Source organism: Rissa tridactyla, chromosome 2, assembly GCF_028500815.1.
Source record: "Rissa tridactyla isolate bRisTri1 chromosome 2, bRisTri1.patW.cur.20221130, whole genome shotgun sequence".
NCBI classification, from domain to species: Eukaryota; Metazoa; Chordata; class Aves; order Charadriiformes; family Laridae; genus Rissa; species Rissa tridactyla.
Genome location: NC_071467.1, coordinates 52,898,775 through 52,921,818, shown reverse-complemented (window position 1 = coordinate 52,921,818; position 23,044 = coordinate 52,898,775). Strand labels below are relative to the sequence as shown.

At 48.4% G+C, this 23,044-nt stretch overlaps 1 protein-coding gene across 1 annotated transcript; it reads right to left on the bottom strand.

The window, feature by feature from the left end:
- Positions 1-12,116: 12,116 nt before the first annotated feature.
- ADCYAP1 (adenylate cyclase activating polypeptide 1) lies at positions 12,117-16,680 on the bottom strand. The gene is made up of 5 exons (XM_054191966.1): positions 16,618-16,680; positions 16,220-16,327; positions 14,098-14,232; positions 13,485-13,580; positions 12,117-12,653 (listed from the first exon to the last, which is right to left on the bottom strand). The coding sequence occupies exons 2-5, from the start codon at positions 16,318-16,320 to the stop codon at positions 12,467-12,469; spliced, it is 519 nt and encodes a 172-aa protein (XP_054047941.1). The 5' UTR covers positions 16,321-16,327; positions 16,618-16,680; the 3' UTR covers positions 12,117-12,466.
- Between the last annotated feature and the right edge of the window lie 6,364 nt (positions 16,681-23,044).

Here is a 23,044-nt window from a genome sequence, read left to right as displayed (position 1 = left end):
TCGCTGCGAGGCTGGTGGGGGGGTGCAAGTAGCTGTGGGGGCTGCGGAAAGAGACCTGGTTTGGAGCTCACATCATTGCTACTGTTACTCCCAGCAGAGCCAGAACTCATAATTCCCTCCTTTCTCCGCTAAAACTCTTGAGAAAATGCTCCCCAGCTCCTTAAAAAAATAATCTGCTGGCTTTCTGCTGGCTTGGAAACATAACAAAACCCCAGCACTCGACCTAACCTCAATGTATGTCACTTTTGATATGAATTCAACCTTCTTTTCCACCCAGGATTATACACTCATTACAGAAGGAAGTCCACTCTGTGGCCAACTTGGTTTTTCCCATGGTGGTTGGTACAAGGTACTCAACCAGGCAATGGATCTGTCAGCAAAAGACAATTTGATTTGTCTGCTTCCCCGTCAGAATGGACCCCAGCGCCAAAGCATGGCTCCTTGCCAGACCAAATTGTTACCTGTCGTTTTCCCTGGCCATGTCGCCTGTGGTACCAACGGACTTTGCTGGTTGGATCAAGTCCTCTTTCCTGGAGGTACCCTCTTATTCTGTAACACTATTTCCCTCTTTGAGCCACAGCACAGAGCTCCTGCTGAATTCATGGAGTCCTGCTTGCCTTTGCTCATGATCATTAGGGACTCTCCACCGTGGAACGTGCCCTGGTGGCAGTGCAAGTGGAAGCATCGCCAACGTGGAATTGTTTCTCATCATAGGGGGAAGGACACAGCCTGTTATTTTTATCTTTATAAACCCATCTGGACATCTTCAGCTCACCAGATAATTTTTTTCTGATTAAGGCAGACAGACTCTAACAAAACCCCGCTGGCTTATGTCTTTCACTGCGATGCGGAGCATCTTAATTCCAAGTGTTAGTGGTCAGAGCCAGGCAGCAGCATTTCCCTGCCCCTTTCGCATTCCTACGGCAATGAGCCTGGGCTGATTGCTCTGCATGCAGAAAGCCACCGAAAGCCAGAGGGAATTCTGTACTTGAAAGTGTTTCAGCCATGGAATGCAAGCAAGCACCAGCAGCAGCTCTCGATGAGCTTCAAAGGAGTAATGGGTGCATAGCATATCTGATGAACAAATGACATAAGACATTCTTTGGGTATTCCAAATCTTGGCAGGTATTTTAGCAGTATCTCTTTTTCCCTAGGTGGTAATGCTATCGTTTCTGTACAACTGGGTGTGTATACACATGAAAAAGCGAGCTGTTCAAAAGAAAAACAATTCAAGTTTTTGACCAAGCTGGTGAAAGTCTCACACTGGGTGAAAAATTATCTGGTTTCTTTAATGTTTCGGTGTAATCACTGCGAGTTCTTAGTCAGGTTGCTGAACCAGCTAAAGCTAATATTCAAATACACAGCTTTGTATCACAAAAGCATACTGAAACACTGCTTGATTTACTTGTAGTTAGTTGCAAAAAATTCAGTCCTAAATTTCAAACTCAGACATTGGAGCAATACAGATAGCATGACCAAGTTATCATACAATGCTTTCTCATGGTGCTTGTTCCAGAGGCATTGTTGTAGAAACAGAAGTCAGAATGCTCCTGATACATAAAAAATAGCTGCACTGGGTATAAACACAAAGTGAAATAACTTGTAAGTCATAACAAGAAATTTTAAAAAGCTCTAAATTTTAAAGAAGGCTAGAAGAATGGACAGGAAAGAATAGCTCAGATAAGATGTGGGGTTTTTAATGAGCTGTGACTTTTCCATAGCCTCCAACAACTGCCAACATGTGTCCTGCCTGGGAATATATAAGAAATGATACTTTGACTATAGATACTCAGAGTCTTCAGGGGCACTTATGCATATAACAATGTCATTTATCAAATAGCAAGAGCATATAGAGCATCAATTAAAATGGGAAATCCATTGCTAAAATAAAGTTTAAAAAAAAAAGTGGATGTAAAAAGGGAGCCACCAAATCGATGGAGGTCCACCTGGTCTGTTAACAGTCATTAAAAGGCAGCTTACTGCGTAGCAAGTCCTTAATTTACTGACGGTCAGATGCTCTTTTCGGCAAAGACAGTCCTTCTGCATGCCCTAATTTGTAAAATTTTCTTAAACTGCTGGTCACCACGAGAAAGGCTGCTGGGCTAGCCTTTGCCTGGTCCATATGGTTGCTCTTAAGCTCTTGCAATTCGAGCTGAGCAGGAAAGTAGTCAGCCCCTATTTCTCACAATTCAAAAGTGGTAGGACCCAAGTTCGTCCCCTCTGGGGGGGCAGAGACCCCTAATGTCTCTGCATGGTGGGTACACCAAAGCCTGCGGACACCCTCTGCTCCTGCCTCGCACTCCGAGGTTGTGCCTGCCTGATCCACATGCAGGTGCATGGACAAGCCATTTAAAGGCTATTTTTCCATCTGACATCTACCTATAGCAGGGGAATCTAACAAAGTCCCGCTGATTTGTGTCTTCGCTGTGATACCAAGCATCCTAATTCCAGGCAGAAGTGTTTCGCTGCGGAGTCAGAGGACACATTATACCCCTTTTATCAGTACACAACCCCAGTCATATGTATGCCCACAGGAAGAAACATTTCCCAGGCAGAGAATGACTCAGACTAGGTCAAAGCAGAGATGTAAGGAGAGTGGAGAAAAGTGAACAGTAACTGCAGTTTATAAAAGGTGGCATTTATCTTACCAGAGTGACAGCTGCTCACTGTGAAGTTACAACGAAGTATTGTGATTTGTCTGACTCTGAAGCCCACCCTTTAGGAACCACTGATCTGGAATATGAAAAGACTGCACATACTGAAAAAGTCATCTTTAATAAGACAGGGTCAGATGGTGATCAAGCTCGCTCACATTCAGTGGCATTTTCCTTCTGCTTGTGGCCCCATTGACATTAACACCATCATTATTGGTAAAATAAGGCCGAATAAAGTGCAGCTGCAGTTGCACTCCTGTTGGCTGCTGATAATTGATAATTAATAGATTCCAATAGATTTCAAAATTTTTATTTTCTCTGAAAGCCCAGCTTTACTGGACAGTAAGAACAGTTTGGGGTTCCCCTGGTAGGACTCTTATAATGACCAGGTTATCTAATTTATTTTACAACCCCAGCCCATGGTACCTACCACTGTGTTAGGGCTCAGGAGCGTGAGCTGCAACAACTATCAGGCATGAAGTTGACTCTTTGTTTATAAGATTAAACAATGACTAAGCTTAGCAAAAAGCATAAACAGTGGTGTAATAAGGCTGTCATTGCAGTATAACTAGAATGAAATGGAACTGTTATAAAACATAACTGCATTTTATTATAGCAAAGTCAACCGCAATCAGAAAACTGCTTCCTTTCAGTATAAATGTTGCACCTGTCTGCGTACAGCATGCTACACAAAGTCCCCGATTTAATCACCTCTTAGCTGTGTCATGACTCTTCCCTGATGCAAAACACAGCAATGCACCCAACCAGCTAGGAAAACCAGAAATCATAAAACAACCGTAGTCTGAAAGAGTCTGGCCAATCTTCCTTAGTTTTTGTGTATTTATTGGCCCAGGGGAAAAATAGATAAAATCTATAGAAGCTGTACAAAACCAGACTAACCATTCAATTTATATCAGAGATGGGTTGTGCCTTGTAATACCTATCTGTCAGACTGTGCTGGGGAGACATGCCACGAGAGTGGAGAGGAATACACAAGGCTCTAACCCGTGTTGCACAAGAAGAGCATCTCGGGCCTGGTGCAGAGGAGATGGGCTCGTGACCTGGCCACAGCCTGTTTATGGAAAAAGCGCGCTGGTCTTCCCTCGTTCTGGCCATGAGTTTGTTTTCAGAGGCACCTATTAGAGGGGCAACGAGCTGGATTTCACACAAATTATGGTGCCCCATAACCATCATGATTCCCTTGGTATGGCAGGAGTCATTGACACACAGAAAGTCTCAGGAAGAAAGAAAGAGGAAAAGAATGACTATGTGTGGCCAGCAGGACTAGGGAAGTGATCGTCACCCTGTACTTAGCACTAGGAGGCCCCACCTCGAGTACTGTGTCCAGTTTTGGGCCCCTCGCTGCAAGACAGACATTGAGGTGCTGGGGCGTGTCAAGAGAAGGGCAATGAAGCTGGTAAGGGGTCTGGAGCAGAGGTCTTAGGAGGAGCAGCTGAGGGAGCTGGGGTTGTTTAGCCTGGAGAAAAGGAGGCTGAGGGGAGACCTTATTGCTCTGCAACTACCTGAAAGGAGATTGTAGAGAGGTGGGTGTCAGTCTCTTCTCACAAGTAACAGGGGATAGGACAAGAAGAAATGGCCTCAAGTTGCACCAGGGGAGGTTTAGATTGAGTATGAGGGAAAAATTTCTTCACCAAAAGGGTTATCAAACATTGGAACAGGCTGCCCAGCGAAGTGGTGGAATCATCATCCCTGGAGGTATTTAAAAGCTGGGTAGATGGGTTGTTTAGGGACATAGTTCAGTGGCGGTTTTGGCAGTGTTAGGTTGATGGTTGGACTTGGTGATCTTAAAGGTCCTTTCCAACCTAGACAATTCTATGATTCTATGTACATTTTTATAGCGGGCAGGTAGCAACAGAGGTTGGGCCGGGTGGGCTGTGTTGGGCTGGCCTCGCTTGGCTTTGCTTAGTTTGTTTCCTTGCAGCTGGGGAACACCTCATTGCTCAGGTATCACTTGAACAGACCTCATGTTTTTCTTTTATGCTTTTTTAATCTTAGCTCTCCTGAAACAGAGATGTCACAAGGTAATATTTGCAAGGTCATGAGGTAACCTGATTTTAAAGCCTCAGATCAGCTCATTAAATTGAACTCGCTGATTTATCATACAAGACCAGAGTATCAAGGATACATAAAAAATCAAGTCAGAAAAGAAAAGAAAGACTCTGGGAAGAAAGTTTCTTCTTTTCTTTTTTCTTTTTTTTAATGCACTAAGAATGTTTGAGAAAAGCAGAGATGTAAAGGGAAAAACTTGGAGCCAGAAGATCCAAACTTCCCCTTGATTCTAAACTTAGCTCAGCCACTGGCCCACCGTGCAGATGACTCACTGCACTTCCTTGAACTTAAATCATTCGTCTTACAAAACTTGTTAAAGAAAGACGTCAGTGTAAATTAGATGTTGTGTCTAAGTTTAGCTATGGCCAATACATAAATATTGGAACTTTAATGCGTTATCATTTTTGTCTGATGTAGAAATATGTCTTTATACACATATGCATATATAGAGAGAGCAAGGGAGAGAAAGATTTTTTTGCGCTATTTTTACCATTTAATTTACATATATTGTTATTTTGCTGGTGACATAAGAGCTCACAACTGATTAAAAGTTTAACCATTTTCAGAGCAGCCTGATTCCCACACCGCCCAAGCACTCTTCATTCTCTCAAACTGTCAGGGAAGTTTCAATCCCATCCAAGCGGTGGGAGCTGAGAGTAAACGTTCGGCATATAACACACATGATGGCTGATTTCTTGTGACACTAATCTTCGCTCCTGAGGGAAAGGCAGTCATTTATTCATCACTCTACCACTCAAAAGTAACCATTCTTCTCACCATGGAGATAAATGTCAAAACAGAGATCAGCCATAGGCTGTCTAATCTAATCTGTCCAAAATGAATATATATTTAGATCTGTTGTCAAATCTTGAACGGTAAACCCTTTAGCCTGGGCGACTATTTTCTCAGTGTGCCCTCTCCACCTATAAATACACTTACCACATTGGATATACACTAGTAGAGGAGCAAATTAACACTGAAAAAATGGGCAGGATATGAGGCTCACCAACCTTTCAGAAACGTGTAACAAAGGCACATAATTTTCATTACGGTGTCTCTACCCTTTAACATCCATCTGAAATCAGAGGGCCCTTCACTCCCAAGTGCTTGATCCAGCAAACGGGAAAAACAAGCTCCAGCCTGGATGCTTGCTTTAAGGGATCTATGGAAGACGGTAATGGGAATTCCCTTTCTTGGAAAACTGATCATTCTCAACATTCCTCTCCTTTCTCCAGTTCACACTTACATGTTGAGGATGTCATTTGGGAGGTGTTTGTTCATGCTAAATCCTCTCCCATACAATTATACCTACGCAGTTCCTCATATCCTGGTACTGAGACGTTGGAGGACACCACAGAAGAACCAGAAGTCCACAGAAGAACCAGGAGTCCACAGAAGAACCAGAAGCGACTGCCATTTTTGTGTCCAACTTCACTACTTCTTACTGCCATAAATCTCCATGAGGTTCTTTTTGAAGTGCAACACCTGAAATTCATCTCAGAGCCTGAAGAGAAAGAGGTCTTCTCTCTGTGATCCACATGAAGAAATTATACTATTTCAGAGATCAATGCATCTATCTATCTTATCTTAGACATTTCATTATCAAAGTTGTGAAACAAACACTCTTGTATAAATGGCAAACATAGGATGCTTGTCTCCACTGCTTGTAAATTGGCATATTTCTGGTTCTTAAATACCCTTGTTCAAAACTAAATACCATTTTGAGGCTTGCATAAGCCCTATCAACAGCCAGTTAACTAATTTTTGCAAAATTCTACCTTAGCAGTTCAACCACGTTACCTCTAATGCATCAGGTACTACTTCTCTTCTCTGTGGATTCCAGGTAAGTATCTGAGCCATGGTCAGTTTTAGCAAAAAGTACTTCCAGACATCCCATGTGGGTCTAGACTGAATGGGCCCTCAGCTACACTGGGATGGGATTGCTTCTAGGAACCGAAGTGCAAAAGAAGGAAATTTGGCCAACAGCCTGCTACGAGTCATTCTGACTTGCTCTGTCACAGGATTTGCACTTAGACTGGGCCAAATCCTTTTCTGGCATAATTACACAGACCTGCACCAGAGACGGGTTGGGCCCATCTATCACAATGCACAAATGAGATTGCTGTAATGGGTCTGCTCTTTCTAAAGATGACAGGGATGGGTGCCAGGTGACAGCAGAGATGAGAAGGAAAAAATTGTGTTATAACGCAACTTAACACAAAGTAGTACAAAATAGGAAGCAAGAACAGTGGTGTCACTTCCAGGCCAGGGCCCCTGTGCATGTGAAGTAATCATCCAGAAAAGAAGATAGGTGTGGGAAATGGTTATGAACGGATCGTGATCTCCCAGCATGATGAAATGGCCAAGACAGAAAATGCGACCCTTTTTAGCAATGAGCAGCCCCTGAGGAAGAAGAGGAAAGTTACTGCTTTTTGCCACATCCTTGAGGTGGTCATTGCTGGGTACATGTCACCATTTCTAGTCTCAAGACTTCAGCAAGGATGTTAATAAGTACAAATGGTTCAGAAATAATGCCATCTGTGGAAAACCTCCCTCATGGCGAGCACTTAAAGGTCGACCTTGCTACCTCAAAGATAGGACATAGAGGAGGGGAAATCTCTGCCTAAGACTAACTACACGGAGGGGAAAATCTACAGGCATTAGAGGTTCTGCAGCAGGCTACAAATCTCTTGGACTCAAAAATGATACAAACTGAAACAAGAAACAGAGTGCTAAACTGCCACGTTTGGAACAACTTATCCAGCAAATTTGCCATTCCTGCGAGTCTTGCAATCAATACTGCTGTCATACAGAACAGCTCACTCAGAAATTAAATGCTAAATGAAGGACTCCATGAAATCCTATGCCCTGTATTACCTAAGATAGAGTAGATGATCATAAGAGTCCCCTCGGGTCTTAAAAATCTATGAGTGTAGTTAAGAGTCTAAGCATGAGGTCCTTAAAATTTTCAGGGATGTGCTTTTCCTGAAGGTTTTTCTGGAAGAAAGACTAAATGTTTTAGCCTGGAACTGGAAATTAAGCTGCAAAAGTATCTAGTAACAAGCCCCCAAAAGATAAAACTCCCTCCTGATTTTCTGTTTTCCTTGACTCTAGATGGAAATGTATACAGCCGATAGACGAGCTTTGTTTTTTGAAGAAGGCTGAAAGCCTCATGGAGGGGAGGTCACCACCCTCACAAGCAAATCTTATGAAAGGCAGATGCTGGCCACAGCTGGGTTTACACCAGGGCTCTACAGAAATTGGTTCTTTCAGGCTCTTCTGGTTCTGATGCTCTGTGACAGATGCGGTGTTGCACCATGTTTCTGAAGGCTGGAATCTGGAGCAGTCTGTCCTGCTCTGTTCAGCCTCCTTTACTAAGCGGAGTTTGTCACTTTGACTGAATGTCGGGAGGTTTTTATAATGCAGGGCTCCAAAATCATGTCTTGTCTAGTCATTCTTATTTCCTCAGCCGGCTTTCTCCATTTCTGCTGCTAGTCGCATAGCAGCATGCAGAACATCAGCAATCCCCAGAAAACTCATGTTATAGGACTCAGTATTGCACATTGTCCAAGCATATCATTTCAGATGGCAGTTTAAATCACTGGGAATAGAGCTGAGCTTCTTCGTGAAATCATATTTGATTTGGTAAAGAGGAATTTCAGCAGAGTGAGGCTAGGACCATCTCTATGTCATTTACAGCAGAATTTCCATCTTCTGTACAACTTCAACAAGTGCCAGGACTTGATGAAGGAGACCTTATTTTTCAGGCAGACCAATCCCAAGTTTTCTCCTTTATCTACCAAGGTCTTCAGCTTGGATCTCTTTCCACGTTTTCAATTGAGATGGGCTTCAATTGAATGTGGTGTGATTATATGTATGAGCACTGCACAATTACTGAATAAACCTAACAGGAATTTTTTTTGCTGTATGCTGCCTTTGGGAAACGCTGACTTGATTTTCTTTTGCTATCAGACTGAGAAACCATCGTCCTCTCCCCCTCCCCCCAATAGGTATTTGTTTGCATTATTCTCTGACCCAATCTGCATTTAATCAGGACTTTTATCTCGCTTTGCACTAATTCCTAACACATAGCACTAAGCCCACCAGCTTTCTAAGTTCTCTCAGTGTCTTCCAGTCAGTGAAATGCTGTTGTTGAAACTAGCCTGGAAGGTGAATTCGTGGCAGAGAGGATATGACCGGTCTGTTTCAAATCCTGGATTTAAGAGTTTTGAAAAATAAATTGCTAGGAAATTGTCATTTAATTCCTGTGCTTTAGTTTTTAATTGTATGCTTTTAGAAGGAAATGGAGTTCAGTTTAAACTAAATTGCTGTTACTTTCCAACATACTGGAATGAAGTCCCTGAGCTACGATAAAAATAATAAACGTAAGCAGCTATTGCTAAACTAAAGTGAAGATTAAGGGTCGGATATCCTGACCTCCGGGTTGTGCCGACAAACCACCCTGCCTGTCTGTGCTTTTTCGTTGTAGCCACCAATTACCCTGTAAAATCTGAGTAACTCTTTGTTGTGTTGTAGTATCGTTTTTTAGGACAGCCCAGTACTTTTTTAATCCAAAGAAAGATGCTGCCGTTGCCCAAACCCGGTGATGCCGGGAAGCGCATTATCACATACAGAATGTTCATTAAAAGCGGATTAGGTGAAGATCTCATCAAACATACCGATTCCGCTTAAAATAAACGGCTTCTAAGCACAGGAATTGTTAGAGGAATGGGCGATAGGCATCGACCGGTTTGGTTTGCATATTTTCAGAGAGTATTATTGAGCTGGCGTGTGTGGAACCAGGCTCTTTACTTCAGTTTTGTTTAGCTTACTGGAACAGAGCAGTAACCGTCGGTAAAAATGTTAGAGGTTATTCGATGATAAAATGTGGAGACTTAATAAAAAGATATCCCAGGCATGAAAAGTTAGAACAACGCTGCTTGAAAATGAACTAATTAAAAAAAAATAAAATTAAATGAAATGCAGCTTTCGCTGCAGGTTCTAGTGTTCTCTCCCCCAAACATTAGACGAAATTGCATTGTTTACAAAAATTTATTAATACAAACTTTACACACTTTATATAACAGTTATCAAATTCCTAGTTATAGATATCATGTGTGTAATAATACTTTGTTTAAGTTCTTTTTATATTCATTTGCACACAAAATAAGTTCTCCAAGACTAACATCTACCTAAACTATGACTGTTATCTCAGATCTGCTCAAATTTTGGTAAGGCTGTTGGCGTTTCTAAAAAAAAAAAAAAGAAAAAGAAAAAAAAAGAAAAGAAAAAATCATACAAAGGATAATAACCTAGGTGATCACTTCATAATGCTTGCGACTAGCCACTGAACTCTAACGGATAAGGTCTTAAATAAAACGTCAAGAGAGCCCTATGTCATTATACCACAGCCGACACAAACACAGCAAACTCTGCCCATTGCCGACGAACAGAAGTACGACTAAAACGCAAGCCGATGTGTTGCAGCATCGTAGGGCCACTAAAATAGCCATCCGTGTGAACTCGTGGCGATTTTACAAGGTGAAGAGAAGGCACGAAAGCTGCAAACTGCGCCCCGCGTTCCCTCCGCCCCAAGAAACCCGCAACCGGCGGCGGGACGGGCAGCGAGAGCTGCCGCCGGGGGGTGGGGGGGGAGCGGGGGGAGGCAGCCCGGGCAGGCGGTGCCGGCAGCGCCCGGCTCTGCCCGCCCCTCTCTCCTCTCCCCGGCGGCTCTGCCCGGCCGGGGAAGGAGGGTTTCTTTTTAACCCGCGATTATTTTTAATTTTTTTTTTTGGGGGGGGGGGTGGGGGGGAGGGGGTTGCTTTCCGACGTCTTGAATGCGGGGCTCGTTTAGTGTCTTTGGAAAGACTCCTCTAAGGTTTTGTGTGGTGAGCTGGAAGGAAGCAGGTACCTACGTGTGTCCTCCTTCTCCAGCTGCCCGGGCGGAGGGACGGGGCCAGCCCCCGGCCGGGGTCGCTGCTGCTTTACTGTCCCCCGGGCGGAAGGTAAGATAGGAGTCCGTACATAGAGAGATGAGGTGAAAATGGTTTATCTCGTTAGAAACCGGACCACAGGTGAACACTACAACATTCTTTTATGACAAAAGTTTGTTTTATGAAATAAATTTTACTAAGCAATAAGCCAGAATGTAGAAAAATACATTTTACCTCCAAACTCAATAAACAAGGAACAAAAACTTTCGTAGTAGTGCATAATTCTTTAGTGGTAGCTACAACAGGGGTTCCTAAACTTGTACAACAAGAGCTTGCATAAAACAGAACAAAGGAGTGAGAGAGCGTTCACAATCTTTTTTTTTTTTTTTCCCCAAAAGAACATAACCCAAAAAAGGTGACTCAGGTGGGTTAAACAGAGCTCGGAAAAGTGCGAAGAGAGGATGAGAGGCGGGAGGGTCTACAAGAAGAAGAAGAAAGAAAAAAAATAAAAAAAAAAAAAAACCAAAACAAACAATCAAAGAAAAGAGCAACTCCGACCGAAAAATGCAAAGGCGAGAACCCTGCTCATTACACATGATGAGAAGCATGGACAGCACTGGAGAGTAACACACTGTACTTTGCATCCAGGTCCAGTACCGAGCTGCCCGGGGCAGTTGGGTAGCGGATCGGAGGTGGGATCGCCTCGTCTTCCCTCGGCCCTGCGGCACCGGCTCCGGCTCCGGGGCGCGGCGGGGGCCGCCCCCGCTCACTTCCCCACTCTTCCCAAACGGGTCCTGTCTCCGCTTTCGCTTTGTTCTGCAACTCTGCCCAAACAGCCAGAAGAGCAGTGCACCGGGCTTAGTACTCACTATCCTTGCTGCTGGTTCGGGATTTGAGGGTTGGGGGGTTGCATTTGGCTTCTTTTTTTTTTTTTTTGGTTTTGTTCTGAAATTTGGTTGTTGTCGTTTTAACTATTTCTCCTTCCAATAGGCAACAGAGATGCACAATTTGGATCGAGCTGTTGTTTTCACAAGAGAATTATCCTCTAAGCTCATTGTTTGAGGAGACACTAATACAGATACAACTGGAATCAAAGAAAGCAGGAGGGAAAAAAAATAAATCGAAATCTAGAGGAAAGGGTACGTTGCCCCTTCGGAGAGGCTAAAGTGGCAAAGGAGCCTGCCTTGAGACTCACCGGGGGAAGAATCTGCTTCACCAATTTTCCCAAATCATTTTCCTCATAATCCCCTGGGAGCAGGGCATCCTTCTCTATGTACAGTAGCAAATGGTGAAAATTAATGTCCTCGACCCTGTCGCGGATAAAAATACTATCCTTTTAATTTCCATTACAAAAATAGGAGTAATATTCAAAACAATGATTGTCTTTTTTTTCTATTTATTTTATATAAAAACATAAACAGCTCAGGCGAATTCTTGTTCTTGTGCAGGTTTTATATGAAGAATTGTTCTTTAGTATTCGTAGTAGTATTTATATATATATATTTATATATTATATATAACTTAATGATTGGTCCACAAAGTAGATCTGTGCGTTTCTCTAGTGCTTTTGTACAAAAGAAAAACAATATTATTATCAAAATATTCATTTAATGGCTTTACTTCATACATAAATACATGTTTAGATAACACAGGAGCGGTGATTGTTCAGTCAGTTTGGAAATGACTTTTGTTTTTGTTTAGATTTTTTTTTGTTGTTGTTGGGTTTCTCTCTCTCTCTCTCTTTCTCTCTCTCTCTCTCTCTCTCTCTCTCAGGACTTTGTATACACAGGAGTGGCTGGTAACTCATCGCTACAAATACGCTACTCGGCGTCCTTTGTTTTTAACTCTTTGTTTATACCTTTTCCCCAGGACGGCTGCTAAGTATTTCTTGACAGCCATTTGTTTCCGGTAGCGGCTGTAGCTGTCCGTGAAGATGCCGTCTATGTGCCGCTTGGTCAGCGGTTCCGCCTCGTCCCCCAGGCCGCCGCCGGCACCGCTGCAAGCACCGAGAAGCACAAGCTGCATCAGGCGGGGCCGCTCCGCCCCTCCGCGCCTCTCCGCGCCTCTCCGCGCCGCCCCACCCCACCCAACCCCCGGCCCTGCCCAGCCCCGCGGCGGCCGCTCCCCCCCCACACCCCCCGTCGCGCAACACGTTTGCGCGGAAGATGCGCGGGGAGACAAAGGCCGCGCCGAAACCCCGCTCCCGACGCGGTGCGCGCAAGTGGCGGCGGCGGAGACAATATCTCCCCGCCATGAATTATTCATTGCGGCAGGGAAAGCTGCTCTCCCCGGGGCTTTATTAACGTGATACCTTCTGCCGAAGGGCGGCGGGTGGCACCCGGCTCGACCCTGCCCCGCCGGCGGCGGGAAGCCCCGCGGAGACCCGCCCGGCGCCTGGGGGTGCGCGGGGCTGCGGCCGAGTCCCCCCCGCTTCAGCCCAGCCCTCGGTCATCGCTTCCGACAGACTGCTCCCCCACACCCACCCGCCTAGCAGACCGGGGAGGCTGCCCAACTTCTTAATTTTAAATCACCCGCTTGCAAAAAATCATGGACACACATATATACACGCATATATACATATGTATGCCCGAGGATATTAAACCTCCGGGAATGCCTGCGCTGACAGCCGGGCTCACGCCGCTCCGGGAGCGGTCTGGGAGCCGCTGCCAGGGTCGGTTGAGGTTTGGGGAGCCGAACCCCCACTCCGGCAACAAATTCCCAGCCCCGGCCGGGGCAGCTTTGTTCCCTCCAGCCGCGGCCTTTTAAGCGCCTCCGCTCCGGCAGCACCAACGCCCACCGCGGGAAAAGAAAGAGCAGAAACCCTTACCCGACCCGTTTGGCCATCAGGGAGTGCAGATATTTCCTGGCGGATAACTGGCCCAGGAGTTTCCTGTAGGCTTTGTTGAAGATCCCATCGGCGTGCCTGGGCGGAGGGAAGAGCCCGCGGATGAGCGGCGAGGCCCGGGAGCCGGCTGCGGCGGGGTGCGGGAGCCCGGGCGGCGGCGGTGGCGACCGTCCCTCCCCGCCGGCGAGCGGAGGGCGGCATCTCCCCGCGTCCCCCGGGACCCCTCTTCCCCACCCAGACCCCTCCCCGCCGCACTTGCTCGGCTCGGCGCTGGCTGGGCATTTCTGCTCCGTTTGCGGGAGCATCGCTGAGCCCTACCCGCCGCGGGCGGCTCCCCCGCTCCCTCCCCTGCGCTGCTGGAGGTAAGGCGGCTTTTCCATTTCTTCTAGGCTTTAAACTGGGCACGGGGACCCGGGCAGCGTGGTCGTTTGTTTGGGTTCGGGATTTACATATATACATATATACGTATATATACATATTTGGTTGCTGTTAGCTTGTTGGGTTTTATTATATTTTTTTCCCCCAATCGGCTCGGCCAGACCCGTTTTGCTCCCGGCTCCAAATTCACGCCTGACACCCCGCGAGTTGCAGTCACCTCTTTTCCGGTGGGTAATACAAGGTGTACATCTCGCCGATCACGGAGGACGGATTCGCTATACCGAGGGGCTCGTGGTCATAGGCGAAGTCCGGCAGGGTGTTCCCGTCCTCGTCGTAGACTTCATCCTCCAGCCTGGCAACGAGAGTAGCGAGGGGAAGGAGTCAGCCGGGCTCGCCGGGGCCCTCCGCTCCGCTCCCCGCCGCCGGCTCCCGGCTGCCTCGGTGGCCGCCCCCCGGCGGAGCCGACCCGGGCGCCCCGGGAGCCCCGTCCGTCTGCCCCCATCCCCTCCCTGCGCCCGGCCGCTCCCCATCCCCGCCCTCCGCCTCCTCTGCGGGGCTGGACCACGGGGGAGGGAACACACCCGCCGTCAGACGTGTTCCGAGAAAAGCCTCAAAACATCCCCCCACCACCACCCCCGTGTCCCCGTCCCGGCCCCCTCCGGCCCGAGAAACAGCCCCTCTCTGCCACAGCCACGGCTGGTGCTTCCCGAGCGGAGCGCACGCAGGCACAGCCGTGCAGGCTGCCGCACACACACGCGCACACACACGCGTGTGCGTGTGCCAGGGGCTGGGCGGGAGCCAAGCCGCCTCCCCGGCGGGGACGGGGCGGTGAACGGCAGCCCCCGCCGCCGGGGCCGGGGCCGCGCCCCGCTCCTCCCCGCAGCGCCCGCCGGGCCGGGGGGGGGGGTGGGTGGGGGCTTCGCCTGGTGGTGTTTTTCGTTGAATGGTGCCTCTGCCCTTTGAGATCTCGCCAGTTTTGTGTCCGCCCCCCACCCCAGCTTCCCTCCCCCCTGCTCTCTGCCTCCCTCTTTGCAGTACGATGTAGGTCATTGTACGTTACAGGCAGCTATTTTTGTCTGTGAGCTTTAGCGGAGGTATTAATAATAGATGCCGCTAAAGTGTTTCACTCCTGCTAATTCAGGCGCTTGAATAGAGAGAGCCAGGTTGCTGCCGGCTAATGGCCCCGCAGGCCACCGAGCCGGCTACCCCGCAGCCCCTTTGCCTGGGGAGGGGAGGGAGATGCTCTCAGCCGTCCCCGACACCTCGTAGCCCCAGAAGGGACACCCTCTTCGGACAGCCCTGCGCGCCTGGCATCGAACCCCCCTCACAGCTGAGCCGCACAGCCGTGACCCCCGTAGGGCACCCCGGCATAGAGCCAAGCGCCGGTGGGGCAGGACAACAGCACCAAAACTCCCCCCAAGCCAAGCAACACCGGTGGCCCAAGCAGGCTACGAGCAGGGTGGGACCAGGCTGCCCGCGGCCGTCCCGGAACGGGTGCCCTGCGCTCCCCCCCCCGCCACGTCCCAGCATGGGAAATTGTGCCGACGCCTGTGAGGGTCACCCCACTCTCGCCCCAAACACAGAGGGGGCCAAAAGCCCCCGGCTGCCAGGTGGAAAGGGACAGCACCGGGCATCAGTCTGCGCTGGAGCCCAGGCAAGACAACTCCGAACAGACACAAACAAACAAACAACCTTGTGCCAGCCGCTCTCCCCCTTGAGAAGGGGGGTCGTATACAGACAGGTAAACAGGGGAAGAGACTGAATTCCCGTCAACTCCACTGCTGCTTACACGAGCCATGACAACCTTCGCATGCTTGTAGCCAACGGTGCCCCCACCACCACCCCCCGGTCCCCCTGCCCCGGTACGGGCAGGCGACTCTCGTCACCCTGGGGGAGCTTGCGGGCAACTGAAAGCGGCCGGTAAAGCGCCGGGACCAGTGCAGGGGAGGGGGCAGGCGAAGGGGGGGTAGCTGCTGGGAACCGACGAGATGCCCCGGGACCTTGGCCCGCTCCCACCGAGACGCAGCAGAAGCAGCCTCCCCACCCTCCGGCCCCACCGCGCCGGGATCCCGGGGAGCGGTCCCGGGGGAAGCCAGTGCTCCAGATGGAGGGGGGGCACGACGACGGGGGGACATCCCCCCCGCCTGACCCTTCCGGCGGCTCCTCTCCCAAGGCGGAGGGGGTGGGCGCACAGCTTAAGTGGAGGGGGTTTTTTGATGATTCCCCCCCCGTCCCCTTCTACTTTCCTCCCCGATAAGATTCCCCTGCCCTTAGCAAAGCCGAGGCAGCGGGGGCCTGAAGGGGTCCCGGCGGAGCCCCCAGGCGGGGAACGGACTTACCTGAGCGCCGGGTACTGAAGTCCGGCCGCAGGTGAGCAGTAGACGCTGCAGTGCATTATTATGCCATAGACCAGGAGTGCTAGGATCGCTTTGCTACACATTGCCACTCTGTGCGGGAGGGAAAGGAAAACCGCTGTCAAAAAATTAAAAAAAAAAAAAAAAGCGAAAAAAAAATCACCCCACGACCCACCAAGCCCCCGGCCGAGCCTGCGGAGGAGGGAGGGAGCGCGGCTCCCTGGGGGCAAGTGCTCTGGGCAGCTGGATGCCGGCGCGGAGAGGTGCGGAGAAGCGCGTAGCGGTGCCCGGCGCGGAGCGCTGCCGCCGCCGCCCGCCCCGTCGGTGCCCGCCCGCCCCGAGAGCGCTGCGGAAAGACCCGGCGAGCCGCTTCGTGTCCTTACCATTAAACTCTAAACACCCGGCACTAAGAGCGTTTGTCTGCGAAACTAAAAGGGCAGGTCTTTAAAAAAAAAAAAAAAAAAAAAAAAAAAAAAAAAAAAGAAGAAAAAAAGACCCCTCAAATGGGGGTAAAAATAGAGCTGTCTCCCAAGTTGCGGCCGAAAGGAGTTAAAACCCTCGTGGCATCGCCTCTCCGATGGGCAAAGGACCCGCGGGATGAAGAAGACGCAAAAGCAGCAGTTAGTTGTTTGCTGGTTTTAGGGGAATCCACTCCAAAAAGAAAAAGGGAGAGGGTGGGGGGAATTAAAGAAAAAGATAAAGGAAAAAAAGTTTGCCGGTAGCAGCACAGATGTGGAGTGGAGTCTGCAAGGGAAGGGAGAAAGAGGGATGGAGCGAGATGTCGCCGGAGAAGGGAGCGCAGGGGAAGGGGGAAGAGAGCGAGCGAGCCCGGGAGGGAGCGGAGGCGGGGAGCCGCGGGCTGGCTGCGTGCGATGTTGTCTTCCCCAGATCTCTCCCCTCACTGAGCGCCTTCAGCCTTCTCCTCTTCTTCTCTTCCTGCTCGGTGGCTCCAAACTTGACCAGCCTTCCGCAGCCTTCCGTCTGATACGCAATTAGCAACAAAATCTTTGCAAACACCCCGCTTCAGCAAGAGCCCTCTTCGTAAACATTTGCCTGCTTGTTACCTTAGAGGACGGGCAATATTGTTTGTTGCCCCCGTGGTGGTGTCCGGATTTTTATTCATGAATCAAATGCCTTTTTTTTTTTTTTTTCCCCCCAGTCACGTAATAATCGGGTATCAGAAAAGACGTCACCACCCCAATTCCTCAAGGAACACAGTTCTGTGTCGTCCTCAAAGATGAGCTTATCAGGAGTCATAAAGCTTCTCATAAACACCAACTCACGCTTCCTCCCCTCCCTCCCCCCCCCAAAAAAAAGAAAAAAAAAAGGAAAAAAAACCCAGAAGCAACTAAACCAACAACCAAACAGCAACACACAGAAAAACCCCACAACCTATCCCACAAACCTAGAAGGATGCTCGCCGCGGTCAAGTTTTACCTGCCGTGGGAAGGGACCAGGAGGCGGAGGAGGGCGATTTGTGGGGGAGGGGAGGAAGCGGGGGTCCCCGCACTTGTCGTGCATCCCCGCGGCTTTGCTCCGCGTCTCTCCGCGGGGCCAGCTCACCCGCACCGGGGTCCGGGACCGCCGCTGGGCGCGGGCCCGCGCGGAGCCGCCTGGCGCGGAGCAGCCCCGGCGCGGAACCCTCACTTCCATGGAGATTTTGGGGATAGGAATGCCTTTTTTTTTTTTTTCCTGAGCCCCCTCTTTTTCTTTTTTTTTTTTTTATCCTTTTAAAGATTGTTAATATTGTTCTCATTACGCAAGGGTCCCCCCCGGGGAAACCAGCAGCGCCGTAATCGCTCCGCGTGTGCCGCAGCCGCAGGGCGCAGGGGACGGGCCCCCCCACCCCGGGGGCGCTGGGGGTCTCCTTCTCCCTTCCCCCCCTCCCCGTCCAGCCCCTTGGCCCGACCCTCTCCCCTCCCCGCCTTGTGCAGAGACAGACGTGCGACTCGCAGCGCTGGGCAGATCGGGAGGGGAAAGGAACGCCATGGGCGCGGGGAGGGGGGGGGAAGGAAAAAGGAAAAAAAAAAAAAGTTGATTTGCCGGAGGGACTGGGAGGGAAATCCCTTCCCTGGGGAGTTCCCCGCCGCCAGGATTATTTTCCCCCAAGTGATGCGGCGAGCGCCGGGTGCGGACCACCGTCCGCTGCGATTGCCCTCGTCTGCGCGTCCCCACCTCCCTCAGCGGCCGAAAATCAGCCCTTCATTTCCGAGAATTACCAAAGAAATACAGGCTGCAGGAGCCATTACTGCACATTTTAATTATTGGGATCATAAGCAGAGAGTTCAGGAAGCAGCAATAATTTAGTTCTCCTGTTTCCTATTTGAATGGGTTTGGTGTAACACGCTCAGATGAGTTATTTGAGCCCAAATCGATTTCTCAAAAAAAACAACAACAACAAAAAACGCACCATACAATTACGTTCCTATTATGGGCATTTCAGGTTTCCGTTATTTTCCGGAGATAAAGGAAACTCAACGCGAATGAATTATTCCCGTAGAAATGACCACCGACGCGATGCCGGGGCTAAACGGGACAGGACGCAGCAGGACTCTGTCCCGGTTGTCATTCCAGTTGTCAGGCGTGTAGGACCGGGAAGGGTCCCCGGTAGAAGAAAGGGAACGGCGCGATGGGCTTCCCCCGCTGGCGCAGCGCCCGCCGCTCCCCGCGCTCCGCGGCCGCGGAGCGCGGGGAGCGGCGGGCGCTGCGCCAGCGCGGATCGTCTGTGAGCGGAGGGCGCCACCTAAAGAACAGGAAAGAAATAATAATTAAAAAAAAAAAAAAAAAACAAAAAAAAACCAAACTACTTTCAGCTACTTTTTTATTTACGCCGTCTCATTTCCTCTCCTCCCTTCCCACTCTTCCCAGCTCCTTACAGAAAATACCGGGATGCCTGAACTACCGGGCATCAGCATCACAGAGAGACAGATTTCTGTAAAAAGAAAAAAAAAAAAGACCCGAAGCTCCAGACACCACGTAAGGGGCCCGGTGCCACCCTGGTGGCACTGCACAGGCAGGAGCGATGTCAGGACGGTTTGCACAAAAAAAACAAAACCCCGCAGCTTCTAGGCTCTCGCTGAGGGTGAGTAACTCACATGATTCATGCCAATAAAAGTCTCACGGCATCTCGGTCTACTTCACTGGTGTGTGTGTGTGTGCATGCACGACGTGAATACGCGTAAGACATGATTGCGGTTTAGGCTGAATAAGTAAAGGTTTAAATCTGGTCTCCACATATAAGTAAATTTCTAGATAACTCTGTCATTTCAAGGCTGAGAGGGATTGAAGGTTTATAATACTTGCCTCTAAGGCAAACTCCTAAGGCAGCATCTGAAGAAAAGTAGGTTTTTCACTGGCAGAATTTCCTTCATCTTTCTCCTACCAGCTTAAATTAGACCTTTTAATTTACCTGACTATGCTATTTTAAATATCTATTTTATTAACTAGAGCATTATAATTCTATAGATATTTCTAGGGGAGCTTACATCCTCTGAGCCTTGTTAAGCCTGACCGGGACTGACTGCTCTGAAACCCACTGCCATAGGTTTAATTCAAGGAATGTACTTTATCATGTACCATAATGAGTATCTTTTCCACTCTTCAGAAAACCTCTTTTTTTGCATAATTATCCATATTTCTATAAAAAAATACCATGAGTAATCTATCAAACTGTCAGGAACTTTATTGGTCCATAAAGCTGGATGATATCTCGTGCGCATTTGTCAGATGTCCAGCCACTATATTCATATTTTCTCAGTATGTCACACCTTAGCTGAGTATTTTAAAAGGAACCTGGAGGATTGATGGGTCTGGAATACGTAGTTTTATCATGAAAGGGCACTTGCTTTTCTGCCAATATGGAAAAGGATTAATTCCTCTTTCTCAAAAGCAAACAATCCTGCCAACCCAGCTGTCTCTCTCTCATACACATACATACACTATGGATTTATCATCTATCTTGTTATTATCTCTCCACAGGCCTCCTTTCTTACAGGGGTGGCTTGGGGAACCCATTGCAGACCCAATGAGTACACATCTAGATCAGCTTTATGAACATAATGCCAGCCTTCATCTTTTCTTGGCTTTCCAGCCCCCTCCTCTCTAAGAGGTAGCTTCTAGGAAGGATGAACTTGGCAGAGGGGATATTAACTCCTCCGTCACTCAGGTGTAGCTGTGGTCATCTGATAATGGCTAATTAGGGATCACCTGTCATAAGAACAGGAGTTATTAAAGCTCAAACAGGGGAAGCCAGGGCTTGGTGGACATTTCAGCACTTCCAGCTGAGACATGGCACCCACGGCGGAGGCAGGAAAGCCCCACTTTCCTCCTCGAGGCTACATTGCAATTGACTCAGGGACAAAGAGCACTGAAGCGTCTCATTTGCAAAGATGGGGGTTTTTTTCTTTTATTAAATCATCCCCTCTTGTGCTTTCTTCTTTAAGTAGAAGCAGCAGCATGTTTATGAGCATTGTGGAAAACATATACATCGGTGCGCTTCCTTGCATCTGCCACAGATTGAAGAAGCAAAGCTATAATCCATCCCACACTCAGGGATCTTCTGGGCAGGAGGTACAAATTATGGAAAAAATAGAGAGCAATAACCAGGGACAGCACTGGGACTGCAACTCTCTCAAGACATGAGAGAGGCAAGCCTTGCCTGGTGGCTGGGATCCTTGCCAGCCTCTTCACAGGTGACCACTAAGCATTGGCAAAGTCTTTGTGAGGATCTTCCAGATAATTCCTTGCTTCCTTTTATCATCTTATTTATATTTCCAAGTAAACAGTTAAAAAAAAATCTTAAGTATATGCACTCTGAAGAAAAGGGCTGGGGTTTTTCTTTTTCCTTTTCTTTTCTGAAGTGATGAGGCAGGACAGTATTTCCCGGGGCAGCTGCGTGGGAGCACCAGGAGTGCAGTCATCCTGCTCTTGCCCCTGCTTAGAGCTCATGGTGGGAGACAAAGTCAGCGGGTTGCTGGTGTCTTGCGGGATTGCCCACACAGAAGCTCAGTGTTTGATCTTAAGTGGTGGGCGTGCTCCTCCCCCTTTCCAGTAAATGAAGCCGGATGACTAGAACAACACAGAGGTAAAGGAAGTTATTCCCATCCAAACACAAAGGCAAGAAAAGCATTTCTAGATGAATGAAAGACCAAACAGTGGACTTGGTTCCACAAGGAGGTACCACTACACTACGCACGTGACAGATAATTTCCTTGGAAACAATAGATACATTTAATAGAATCATAGAATGGTTAGAGTTGAAAGGGACCTTAAAGATCATGTAGCTTCAACCCCCCTGCCATGGGCAGGGACACCTCACACAAGACCAGGTTTCTCAAAGCCCCATCAACCCAGCCTTGAACACTTCCAGGGACGGGGCATCCACAACATCTCTGGGCAACCTGTTCCAGTTTCTCGCTGCCCTCAGAGTAAAGAATTTCTTCCTAATATCTAATACAAGTCTACCCTCCTTCAGTTATAATCTCCCACCTTTCATCAAAGTAAATTCGTATTCTACAAGAGAAGAAAAAAAATTTCCTTGATGTTGCCTGACCGTGGTTCTTTGATCAATCATTTATGTATGAAAAGTAGAGAAATAAATTATGAAAGGCAAACAATAATAAAAAAAATCACCTTTTGAAGGTTTAATATTCCAAAGGCCTACTCTTCACTAAAACCATCAACCTACAAAATGCCACTAAAGACTTGCTAGTCCACAGGACATAATAAAAGCCTTTACCACTGGCAGCAGGTTTAGGTCTACTCCCACTCTCACTTCCGTTTGGTCCAGTGTTCAGGGGAAGGTAAATCCTTAAGCAGATTGAATATACAAAGTTTCACGGAATGCTGCCAAGCTACAATAATTAATACTGGACAAATAATGCCCAAAATATCTTTATGTTCTAGGTTGTTTTAGATGAAGCTGTAACCTAGTGTGAACGTTGAGTACTGGTTTTGTACCCAAATGTGACAGAATTTTGGGTACACCTTTAGAAACAGTAGGACTGTTATGTGCCTGTGTCCAGAAACAAAAATCCATCTGTAGTTTTGAGGTATTGCTAATGGCACAGCTAAAGTTATTCATAGTTTAGATTTACCAGAAATAGTTGGAACAAATTAATAATGAATTAGAACATTTCTTATCATCGCAGGAGCGAGAGGGAATAAATAGAATCATCCATATTTTCTTATTACAAAACAGTGTGCAGCCTATTACCAAACACTAATTTGGTGTTGCTTGTGCTGGAAAACTGTTGAAGGGTCCCTGGCTCCTGACAGCGCGGTTTAATTCAGTCTGACGGGAGCAAGACTGCGCAGAGGCAGGCCAGGGTGGGCAGGTGAGGACCATCCCAACAGGGGTGAATCCCAGCCTGCCAGAGTCGGGCGCCGCTCAATAATTCCAATTAACCACGCTAGAGACAACAGAGATGGGTCATGCAGAGCCCAGTAAATATCAATCAGAACCACATATTGTGAGAGGAGAATAATGAAGTCTGTCTCATTAAGGAAAAGAGAAGAGACATTTGGTTGGGCACAGAAGCCTGTCCTCAGTGGCTTGTGCACCCTGCAGTGCAGTGTCTGCCTTGTGGGGCTGCAGCCCGTGCTGCCCACAGCCAAAATTGCCCCGAGCGTGGAAGCCCTTCATGCAGTTTACGTCCCCATTTTGTGCCTAGTGGCACAGGAGGGTCCCTGCTCGGCCAGATGCACAGCTCCAGAAAGACGCAGGGTGTGGGGTGAGACCGGGGAGCTGGGTTTGCTGTCCTCTGTGCCAGCAGCGGATGGGACAGCAGACACTGGGGCCACGAGCCAGGC